At 40.3% G+C, this 12,801-nt stretch overlaps 1 protein-coding gene across 1 annotated transcript in view; it reads left to right on the top strand.

The window, feature by feature from the left end:
• Positions 1 to 12,801, top strand: part of PPIP5K1 (diphosphoinositol pentakisphosphate kinase 1) — a 201,687-nt gene that overhangs the window by 146,016 nt on the left and 42,870 nt on the right. Inside the window, 2 exon segments of the mRNA XM_033919568.1 lie at positions 1,585 to 1,673; positions 1,675 to 1,714. Coding sequence (XP_033775459.1) covers positions 1,585 to 1,673; positions 1,675 to 1,714 — 129 coding nt within the window.

Raw genomic sequence — 12,801 nt, 5'->3', positions numbered from 1 at the left:
CTTCTTGTGACAGCAGCTTTAAGATTTCAGTTATCTTTTTGTGTGTATATGAGAAATACATACACCATTCATGGAACCAAGCTATGTTCATGCATCATTAATTTCACATCTTCTCGGAGATTCTTGCTTTTGATTCTTTTGCTTATGCCTGTACCGGTCTTGACTTGCATGCAGGCGTCTCCCATACCCTCAAACGTAGCTTTACATCCACTTTTTATTTCTAGTTCTAGTCTTTTGTTGCGATTCAGTACTGGCATTTTGGTCCCAGTTTTGCTATACTTTTGTTATCCATTTAGTTCTGTTATCTCTAGCCCAGTACCTATGTTTTGGTTCTGTTTGTCTGCCATTTTGTTTCAATAAATGAAGAGCTGCTTCAAGTTCTGACAGTTCTTCTGTTCCCTTTAGAGGTAGCTGATGTTGCGGGTGTTTCTTGATATGGATCCCTGTCAACTCTCACAAATATTCAGAGGCATTGCTGAGGGTGTTGAAAAGATTGGTAATATATTCTTCTTCTAGGCATTTGTACTTCCTTTGACAGAACCACTTCATTTACCTGGAAAAGAAGTGGAAGAGTCTCTAAATGAGGAAGCTGTCTCTTGGTTAAGACCAGATATCCAAGCCTATCATGCTGCTAGTAGAGAATCAATTGTGAGAAAAAGATGATGGTATTTCCAGAGAAAACATCTCTCTCATGCTATAAGAGATTCTCCAAGAAGTCACAAGCTATGATACCAAGAAAGATGATTATTACTGTAGCGATAATAGCAATGAGCACTACAAAAGTATGCAAAGAATTGTGTGCATTGGTTTAACATTCTGTTTGCATAATCAAAGTATCACCACCCATCCCCTTAATCTCGGTTGAACCCTTGAATATGTTATAAAGCAGAATCTCTTCAGCCTTTTGCTACAGTGCTAAGGATATCCTATGGAAAGGAAGAATTGACAGTATAAGCAGGGGAGATCTCTGTATGTTCTAACGTTAACCTACTTGGGCCAGTAATTTAAATGGGCAGTCCTTATAAACTGCAAATAAGTCTGGTGTTATACATATAAATTACGCATAGAGGTTAGAAAAGTTTGGTATGGGTAAGTCGGACGAGATTACCTGTGATGGAAGTTTATCGAGGTCATCATTCTTACATTTCAAGAGGGGGGTGGGGTCTTTTCTGTTGCCACCTTTACATATTCCAGTGCATTCCAGTTTAATCAAGAATATTGAAATGGATGAATAGAGCAGGCGAGGTAAAATATTATGATCATTTCTTTACTTTTCCAAATTCAGAATAGCTTAGCCAATAATTTGGAAAGACTACATTTGTCTTAAGAAAGTCATTATCATACAGAAATCTCCCTTTCCTAGCTTTACTCTTAACATGTTTTGAGATGGAACTTTACTTCTCTGTGCAGTTTTGGGCATGTATAGTTCATAAAATTAGGAAACGGGGTTTGACTCCAAAAGGAGCGATTGAAGACTGTATGCTTCTTGTATGGGAAAGAAAGCCCAAGACTAATCCTAGTGATGTGTCTTTAATTGCATGCAGTGGAGATGCGTGTTTACTAACCCACTCCCCGCCTTTCTAGGGTCGCAATGTACTGGGCTGTTTAGCACCACAGTGCTTGGAGGCTCATCCAGCGCCCCAAATCTTCAGGACTACGCACGCGGCCACCGCAAAAAAAATCAGCGCCGCTGCCAGCCTGACTTACAAAGACGGTATGTGTGTAAGAAAGCAGCTGTGTTCTGTCTTCCAGCACTCTGGTGTACATTAATGCTCAACCATTAGAAAAAGACAAGGGATTCCCTAAGCATTGGATAAGTACCGCAATACGCTTCACAGAGCATGTCTGGGAAAAATACAATATTAAGGTGGCCAGGAAACAAGGCAGAACAATGAAAGTTGAGCACTAGGATCACTAAACAAGAAGGGAAGGATCAATTAAAAAAAAATAAGTGAGAGGTATAACTATAGGTATAGATATGTATTAACCTTTTCCTATCGTAATGAATTTTACGTTACGCTGGTTCCAGTCGTAATTATTTTAGCAAAGTTTTGTATTATTCACCGTTATCATTTACGGCTATTGTAAACATAATGTAAATAAGTCATAAGTCTGTAAATTCAAATATTTTGTGTTCCTGGCTCTTTATTAGTCCATTCAGACTGTTTATCCACTGTCTGTGTCGTTTTTGGAATGTCCCGTCATCCGAGACACACGATAGGAAAAGGTTAAGTTACCACTTCCTCACCATTCATAAGTGAGAAAGGTTTTAGGTTCTTCTTTAAGGGAGATGAAAGGAACAGGCATTTCTGTTTTGGGTTAGTTAAGGTGGAAGAGTGCTTCCATTCTAGTAAAAGTGAATAGAATGATACATTTATTTCAATTTGGGCAAAGGAGTGAAATATTTCCATTAAGGGCACTGCAAGATGTGGTTGACTTTGACAGTAACACTTAGAAGGGTTGGAAGTTTTTCATAAGTTAGGCTCCCTTCTACAAGAGGTGAGAGACCTGGGAGTTTCCCTTCTAGATCATACAGAAGAAATAGAGCAATATGTGATCAAAGAATAAAAGCCAACAATATAATTAATTCAGCAAATGATTATACAGTAGGTGCCATGAGCCATGACATAGCATTGGTTGCCAGAGAGTGCCCAATTCAGAAAGAGCCAAGTACATCTTAATGAGCAAAACATAAGGTAAAAAATAATGTATGTACAGTAAATGAATGCCATCATTTGACTCATGAAAATATTGATATTCAGATATCTAATTATTAAGCTTATGTTTTGCTTATAAAGGTAAGCCTGGTTGATTTATGAGTTGGGGTTAATTTAAAACTGTTCCCACAGGTGAGAAATACATACTCTGTGATCTTTGCCAGGCTTTCAAAGTAAAACTACACTCATATTTTCATTTTGAAAATTATCCTTCCGAGAAGTACCTGTTATACCCCACACATTAACACCTACTAACTTGAGTGATAATTTTTTCTGAGTTAAACTATGTACATTTAGAAATGTGAGTTTGCCTACTATAGAGCATGATTTTGTAACAGGATCCCTAGGGAAGAAGGTCAAAAAGATGAATATTTTAAGCCCTATTTAGTAAGGCAATGTAGACACTTACATACTTTTGTAAAATGGGATCCAAGACTTACTTCATCCAACGTGCAAAAACTGATGTACCCATTTACACCTGCTCTGAATTTGGTGTAATTGTGCACATGAACTCTATGCATATACCCATGTATTTTATAAAATATGTACATACTTATTGTAAATCCACACCTGCATTACCAAACTACACTTGTGGGAATGCCCACACCCAATTACGTGAAGGTAGATATACAGTTGAACAATTTTAGAAACCCGTTTGCTGAATGTGAAATCAAAGTCTAATTATATACGAAGGAGCCTATGTGAAGAGTCCAAAAAGGGATCTGTTTTATAAAGGCAGAATAGGCACCTATATAACTTTTAAAAAATAAACTCCTACAATGAACTCCTGTAGAACACAAACGATCTCACATAAATCTACGCTTATTCCAAAGAAGGGGTGTATATGGGTATGTACTCTGTACTTATATATTTCATAGAATACCTTTGTACACATAGCTTCACACTTGCACTGCACAAAATGTATTCCTGGGAATATCTAGAGGGGCATAATTGAAAGAAACATCTAAGTCCGTTTTGGGCCTAAGTCGCTAGTTGTCCAAAGTCGGCAGTGTCTAAAGTCCATTCTTGAAAAATACGTCCAAAATATTTTGGTTTTCGAGAGTCGTTTAACTGTACATCCAGCTGTTTGATCGCCCAGACCGCTAAGTCGTCTATCTTTATACCCCATTCTTATCCAAAAGTCCAAGTCAAAAACGCCTAGAAAAGGACATTTTAGACATGGGAGGGGCCAGCAAAGTAATGGACTGGACACCTAGACATGGCAACAGAGAAGTGGGGCATCTTACAGGGCACTGCTGTGAACTTCACAAAAAGGGTGCCACATAAACATCGCACCATAACTCCCTTATAGGTCATGGTGAGCCCCCCAAAACCTACTAGACCCACTTGTCTACCCCCCCAATAGTCATCACGGCTACAGGTGGCACCTATATGGCAGTACAATAGGGTTTGGAGAGTGCACATGTTTCACCATAAATGCAGTGGTTAGAGTGGCTTATGGGCCTGGGTCCTCCTCTCTATGGTTCACTAGCCCACCCCCACACTACTTAAGCCATTTCTGTGCTGCTCTACTAGGCTTTGCTGTGCCAGGTGCTGATGTTCTGGAGGCAGGTATGTACATTTTTATTTCGATTTTTATGATGTTGTGGGGGGTCATTGATCACCGGGGCAGTGTGTGGGGGTCTGTACTTTGTGTCTGCAGTGCTTATCTGGTCACTTTGGATACCTTTTTGGCACTTAGTCCTGGTTTTACATGGCCTAAGTCACAACATACAAGTTCCTTCCAGGCAGCCTCGTTTAACTTGCAGTACGGCTAAGTTTAGATCAGCCCAAATCCTGCTCTCACCACTCCTCCTAAAACGCCCCTTTTAGTTCTGGTCGTACAGCAGCACTGAAAAGGCCTAAGTCGTTTTTAGATACGTCTAAAACTCAGTTTGATTATCGGCACGTGGACGATTTGTCTTACTGATCATCCAAGTGCCAATTTAAGACGCATTTCTGTTTTGATTATGAGCCCCCTAGGCGCTTTAGTGTAAATTCAAGAACTATCGCAATATATAGGTGATGGAATAAAGCACAGTAAGTGTGATTTCTGTCATGGAAGTTCCACATTTAACTGCTGTTACAGAATGTTAGTATAAGTCCGCATTTTCATGTCCCTTATATTGTAAGCAACCCGTGCATAGACTTGCTCTTCACATTTCTGTACCGACATAGAAACATAATGGCCAGTAAAGGCCAATTGACCCATCCAGTCTGCCCATCCATAGCATCCACTACACCTCCTCTCCCTAAGAGATCCGACCAGCCTGTCCCACGCTTTCTTGAATTCAGACATAATCCCTGTCTCCCCCACTTCTACTGGGAGACAATTCCACACATCTTCCACCCTTTGACAAATTCATCAGAGCCTTCTTTAGCATTTAAAATCCTATTCTACATTCTTGATCCTTTAAAATGCCACTAGTAGTTCCACACGTCACCTCCAGGAATGCCTCTTCCTACAGTGGCTAATTTGCCCATGAAATGGCACTGCTAGAAGGCAGAGTTGCCAGGATCTAGGATAGCACCTAGACATTCATGGTGCTTAGGCACCTCTGCCAAACCCTCCAGAATAGCTATAATGTAAAAAATTGGTATAATACAATAATATATTTAAAAAATCTAGGCTACCTCACTAAAATTATGTGCATTGGCTTAAAACTGTAATGTGGCCATGGAAAGTGGCTAAATGCATTGCAGGTAATTAAGTAAAACAAGAAAAGTAAAAAAAATAATAATAATAATAAAAAACACGAAAGGACATGTTAGTTGGTGCTGTAGTTTGTGTGTGGTATTTTTAAAAATCTCTTTGCTTTCCGACTTGTACTTTGTGCTTTTTCGGTATTGTGCACAGTGGTGAGAAAATTTCTACATAGAGTTTGCCTTTGAAAATTAGCTTGCAAAGTAAGGGTTAATTCTCCACTGCCCCAGGTACATTAGATAGATTGTGACCCCACTGGGACAGATAGGGAAAATGCTTGAAGTACCTGTGTGTAAACCGCTTTGAATATGGCTATATAACTACTAAAAGGTGGTATACAAGTCCCAATACCTTTCCCTCTCTATAGGGGCTACCAGTCATACTCTTTTTATGTATTATTTTCCATGATAGATGAGAGGACGAGAAGGATGGGAAATTTCCTTCTAAGCAAGTGATAAAGAAGGGAGATTATTGGGTTGGTGATGGGTGAAGATTTCTCACAGAAGTGGCAAGAGAGACGGGAAGTTTATCATGGGTCCAGTAGAAAGGATAGGAAGTTTTTTGAAGGACTAGCAGGAAGGTTGGACAGCTTTATGAAGACAGGAGAATCAAATAGGTTCTTTTCACAACAGAAGTTCTCAAACTATGGGTCAGAACCTCAAATGAATTCACTGTTTTTGAGATCATGACCTAGGTTGGCTTTCCATAGGTGTGTCGTCATTCTGTACCTCCAGCTGGAGGGAGGTGGGGGGTGGGATCGTCACGCAGTTTTCTTTGGCTATAGTCATTGGCACGAAAGGGTTGGGAAGCATTGGTTTACAAGGCAATAAAAAGAGTAGGTAATCTATGCTCTGGTGAGATTGATTACTGGTCAGATGTATCATAATTTTCAAGTACCTTTCCTATTTCTAATTTTAATGTATATTTTCTGTAAACCGCTTAGAACCTAACGGATGTAGCGGTATATAAGAAATAAATTACATTACATTACATTACATAATCAAAAAGTATAATTGTAAATACATTTTTCTTTTGACTAGCTCATCTGTCTTTGAAAAAGCATTGCTCATCTTTTGGCAGCCTCAAGGGAAATGGTTAGAAGGCTAGACCATTATTTGCTTGTGTAGTGCATAAAGCTACATGATTTACTGGAATAAACTCTTCTATTTTGTTTTTATAAAAAGATATGGGTGGAAAATGAAGGTTAATGACCTGCAGTTGTTTAGAAGATGCAACCAGTTAAGTGCACGTGAACTGTGCCTTGATACCTTCCGTGTCATCAGTCTTTAACCATTCTGCTGTGTGTTTCTCATTCTCATTTCTCACCCTCTCTTTTGCTCCTGGGTCAATTTGTGTGGTTATACAGTCATGTGAAAAAATGAAGACACTCCATGAAATATTCAGTTCTTTCTTAAGAAAAGTTCACATAACGATATCAAACCTTTTTTTAAAAAAATTTATCTCTGGAAAAGAAAGTGACGTAATTGCAGGTAAACAACAAAAATTTTCCTTAATTTACTCATGAAACAAAAGATATCCACAAAAATGTGTGTTCTAACTGAGGAATAAATTAGGACAGCCTACACCATAATTACTAGTGTTATCCCCTTTGGCTGAAATAACTGCAGTGAGACACTTCTTGTAGCCATCTACCAGTCTCTGACATTGGTCTGAGGAAAGTTTGGCCCACTCCTCAATGCAGAATTCTTTTACCTTTGAGGGGTTTCTTGCATGTACAGCCTATTTCAAATCACCCCACAGCATCTCAATGGGATTAAAATCAGGGCTTTGACTAGGCCACTCCAAGAATCTCCATTTCTTAGTTTTCAGCCAGTCCTTGGTGGATTTACTGGTATGTTTTGGGTCATTGTCATGTTGCAGGGTCCAATTCTGCTTCAGCTTTAGTTTACTTACAGAAGGTCTCCACATGTTCCTCAAGCAACCTCTGATACATGGTAGAATTCATGGTGGATTCTATGATGATGAGCTGGCCAGGTCCTGCTGCAGTAAAGCATCCCCAAACTGTGACACTTCACCTCCATGCTTCACAATTGGTATGAGATTCTTTTCCTGCAATGCTGTATTTGCTGTACGCCAAGAAAACACTAATGAAAAGAAAAATAACTTCCTCAATTGAATAAGTTCAATTTTAGACTCATCTGTCCATAGATTCCTCATTTTTCCAGAAGTCCTGGTGTTTGTCTACGTTCTCTCTGACAAACTTCAGTCTGGCCTTGATTTTTCTTTTAGAGGACAATGGTTTCCTCTTTGCACACCTCCCATGCAAGTTAAATTTGTACAGTCTCTTTCTGATTGTAGAGGCATGCACTTTCACATTAACAGTAGCAAGAGCCTGCTGTAAGTACCGTGATGACATTTTAGGTTTTGGGAGACTTCTTTTAGCATCTTGAACTTGCTGCACTTCTTTGAGGGAGTAAACAGACAGATAGACAAGGGCGACCCATATATCTGGATTTTCAGATGGCGTTTGACAAGGTTCCACATGAACAACTACTTTGGAAAATTGCGAGCCATGGAATCGAGGGTGAAAAACGTGGATTAAAACCTGGCTGGATCATAGGAAACAGAGAGTGGGGGTAAATGGACAATACTCGGACTGGAAGAATGTCACCAGTGGGGTGCCGCAGGGCTCGGTGCTTGGACCCGTACTCTTCAACATCTTTATAAACGATCTGGACATTGGTACGACGAGTGAGGTGATTAAATTTGTGGACGATACGAAGTTATTCAGAGTAATGAAGACACAGGGGGATTGCGAAGATTTACAATGTGACTTAATCATGCTCGAGGAATGGGCATCAACATGGCAGATGAGGTTCAACATGGATAAGTGTAAAGTGATGCATGTAGGTAATAAAAATCTCATGCACGAATACAGAATGTCCGGGGCGGTACTTGGAGAGATCTCCCAGGAAAGAGACTTGGGAGTTATGATAGACAAGTTGATGAAGCCATCCACGCAATGTGTGATGATAGCGAAAAGGGCAAACAGAATGCTAGGAATGATAAAGAAAGGGATCACGAACAGATCGGAGAAGGTTATCATGCCGCTGAACCGGGCCATGGTGCACCCTCACCTGGAGTACTGCATCCAGCACTGGTCTCCGTACATGAAGAAGGACACGGTACTACTCGAAAGGGTCCAGAGAAGAGCGACTAAGATGGTTAAGGGGCTGGAGGAGTTGCCGTACAGTGAAAGATTAGAGAAATTGGGCCGTTTCTCCCTCGAACAGAGGAGATTGAGAGGGGACATGATCGAAACATTCAAGGTACTGAAGGGAATAGACTTAGTAGATAAGGACAGGTTGTTCACCCTCTCCAAGGTAGGGAGAACGAGAGGGCACTCTCTAAAATTGAAAGGGGATAGATTCTGTATGAGCGTAAGGAAGTTCTTCTTCACCCAGAGAGTGGTAGAAAATTGGAACACTCTTCCGGAGTCTGTCATAGGGGAAAACACCCTCCATGCATTCAAGACAAAGTTAGTCAAGTTCCTGCTAAACCAGAACATATGCAGGTAGGGCTAGTCTCAGTTAGGACGCCGGTCTTTGACCAGAGGGCCGCCACATGAGCGGACTGCTGGGCACGATGGATCACTGGTCTGACCCAGCAGCGGCAATTCTTATGTTCTTATCTTGCGGTCTGCTCTGGAGGTCAGCTTGCTTGGACGGGCCAGACCTTGGCAAGTTGGCAGTTGTTTGGAAAGTCCTCCACTTGTACACTATTTTCTGGACTGTGGAATGGCTAATATCAAATTCTTTTGAGATCTTTTTAAATCCCTTACCAGACTTGTAAGCTGCTACAATCTTTTTCTCTGAAGGCCTCAGACAGCTCTTTTGATCTCACCATGGTGTTCACTCTCACCGCAGCAGTCATGAGCACACCAAACTAAATGTCTGAGGTCTAAGTGGGGCAAACCTCTTTTAAAATGCTGAGTAACAATGTTCTAATCATGTGCACCTGATCTGATACACCTGTGTGTGATTTGAACCACTATAAGTAGGAGGATATGTAGGGGTGTCCTAATTTATTCCTCAGTTAGAATACACATTTTTGTGGATATCTTTTGTTTCATGAGTAAATCAAGGAAAATGTTGTTGTTTACCTGCAATTACATCACTTTCTTTTCCAGTGATAAATAAAAAAAAGATTTGACATCGATATGTGAACATTTCTTAAGAAAAAACGGAATATTTCATGGGGTGTCCTAATTTTTTCACATGACTGTATATATGTAGGTTCTAGCCAATGTGCTGGAGCTTTTCAATGTGGGTTAGTGCCCAGATTATGCCATTTACCATTCAGACTTGTAGAAGACTTAACAGAAAGATCTGTACTGGAAATAGTGCTTTTTAATATGTATATCAAAAATCTGGGAGAGAGAGTAACAAGGGAGGTCGATTGAATAATTTTGTGCCATTTGTAAATTCAAAGTCATTAATTTAATCTTTTGACTTAATTTGCTGACCCAGTGTATAAAATGGTCACCACGTGCTTTTCCATGCATTCATATGTTCTCCAACTCTGCCATACAAATGAGGTAGATTGATGCCCTAACATCACTTCAACATGCACTAAATTTAGCAATTACCTCGAATGACCCTAAAAAACCAACAGGTGCAAACCTGTCAGTAACTGTTATCAACAGGTCTGCCATAATGTTTTCTTTTTTTTTTTAATGGGCACAGATGTAGTGCATTTGTTACCCTTACATAATATCTGTCCCCATAAAAAATGTTGTGCCATCCCTACTCCCCCTTCCGATGACAGCCACCGCCCCCCCCCCCCCCCGACAATGACATCAGCTAGCCCCCAATGACAGCAATGGCCCCCGAAAAATAAGAGAGATGGGAGGGATTCCCACTCCCTCCTGCCTCAGCAACCCTAGTAGCTCTGAGCCTCTGGACCACCCACCCCCCCCCACCCCACCATACACACACACACACACACACAAAGGCCCCTGTCCCACCACCCCACCAACAAGTACCCAAAGAAAGGCCCTTCTGGTCTAGTGGTCAGCTCAGAACCTCTCAGCTCAAGCATATACTCCCTCTGTTCCCCCCTCCATAACTTTTTTTTTTTTTTTTAAGATTGACAGTAGGGGTGCCTACTCCCTCCTGCCCGCAGGCCTGCCTCTTCAAAATGGTGGGCCTTCCCAGTCATCCTAAGATGTACTGGGAGGGGCCTAAGATTCCGATTGGCCAGGATGCACCAGGAAGGGTCTGATTGGCCTAGGCACTTAAGGCTCCTTGCTATTCAGGTAAAGTCTTATCTTCTTGCTTTCTTCTTCCAGTTTCAGGATCAATATCTTGAAGTCCTTCTCATTCTCTGCCAGCAGGGTAGTATCATTTGTGTATCTCAGATTGCCGATGATTGTTCTGCCTATTTTCACCCCAACACTTGAATCATCTAAGCCCAGCCTCCTCATGATTACTTCTCATGCCCTATAGCAGGTGAAAATGGTGATGGGATTTAAGTACATATACATTTCTATTGCAAAATAGGAAATACACAAATACAGTGCCATTTTAGATAGGTTATAGAAGTAGGAATTGAGGCATACAGGTCAGTGTGTCTTATTTTTCACCTGTATTTTAGAACAGAATCTGTCGACTAGATCCTGTTCTAAAATACAGGGAAGTGTGTCAGATGTGTGTAGCAAAAATATCCATTTAAAAAAAGATATAGACTATATATATATTAAAGTTGACACATAGTCAGTTATGTTTCTAAGATTGCAAAGATAACCATTCTTAACCAATTCTGTTCCCAATACGGTAATAGTGACCTGTTATTTTGCAGCGAGTGGTTAGTACAGTGATCTAAAAACCAGGGGAACCAGGTTTGATTCCTTGTGACTCTGAGCAAGTCACGTAACTCTCTAATGTCCCAGGTACAAAATAAGTATCTTATATAATATGTAAACCACTTCGATTACAGAAAGGCAGTATATCAAATCCCATTCACTTTCCTTTTGGCATTGGCCAGGACAGATTAGTTTACCACATCTCTGGCAGTTGTCCATTAGGGAATTGATCTGGTTGGTGGGGGGTAGTGCTTTCCCCCAACATCTCTCAAATCCTTCAGGCTTGTAAGAGAGAGTTCATCAGAAGGTGTTATGATTTTAAGTGAAAGAGATTTCTCATCCTTTGCGACAGAAATACCCTTTATGCCTTTTCCTGTTCTACACAAAAACTGCTTGATGCTTTCTACATTATCAGAGCCAAGTCTGAAAACCTGTTCTACTAAGGTGAACCATATCACCACAATGCAGAAGGAAAACCCATCTCCCCATAGCCTTTAGAGCTTCTTAAAATTATTTTTATGGGGCTTGCTTCTATTGAAACCTTCCATTCAGCCTCCTGCTGTTTCTTGGGGCCTCATTCTGTTACTTACCTAGCTAATGAAAATACCTTTAGAGTCGCTAGACTCTTGTGACCTGAAGTTCCTGCCAGTATGTAACCTGGAAGATCTTATTTTTGGTGGCAGTCACTTTATGACATAGTTAAGTGAGTTCCAAGCCTTAGTGACTGATCCACCCTAATCTTGTTTTTCAATAATAAGTTGTTCTTGCCTAATACAATATTGGATTTTCACCTTAAAACAGTCAATTGTCCTCCCAATGTTTTTTCCCCAGACCACTTGACCATGAGGGAGAATGTGTTTTAACATTAGAATAGAAATGAACGTACTGATTTAACTGAAACTCAGGGATGTATAATAAACAATATCTTCATACAACCATCTTACATCCCATACAAACATTCATTCAGTAGTTTCCTAGGATCATCGGTATAGTGTCATCAAGATGTCTTCATCAGTCCTCACTGGAAGCTTAAGTCAACATTCAAATTCTCTTGCAACATACATTCTTCAGTCTTATTTAATTTGAGCAATCTGTCATGTGGCATTTCTCTCAGGTTTAAAATCCAATTCCATTCTTGAAAGGTTCATTGTTGCTATTTCCAGGTTGCCTTTGTTGAAGAGAAATTAGAATTGTGGGGAGGTTTTTTTTCATTTTGCCCTTTCATTTTTTTGTTTTTAAAGGTTCCTGTAGCTAAAGAGTCCCAGTTGTGAGGACTATATAATAAGTTGCTTATCTGTAATGGGTGTTCAACAGGGAGACAACAGTCTTCACAAAAAAAGAAGAAAAGAAAAACTTTATCATAGAAATGAGGTGACACAATGAGATCTGACCAGGACAGGAGGACCCACATACATGGGTCACCTAACTAGAAACCTTGCTAGGTTGCTGTACAATCTTGGGGAGCTTTGTTAAATTTTTTTCCTTTATAGCCTGGGATCTTTCAGATGACATTACCCTGTCATGAGGTTTAATATCTTACTGCCTTGAGAGACCAC

Source organism: Geotrypetes seraphini, chromosome 14, assembly GCF_902459505.1.
Source record: "Geotrypetes seraphini chromosome 14, aGeoSer1.1, whole genome shotgun sequence".
Classification (NCBI taxonomy): Eukaryota; Metazoa; Chordata; class Amphibia; order Gymnophiona; family Dermophiidae; genus Geotrypetes; species Geotrypetes seraphini.
Note: the sequence above shows the minus strand (reverse complement) of the source record. Positions and strands in the feature narration are given on the sequence as shown.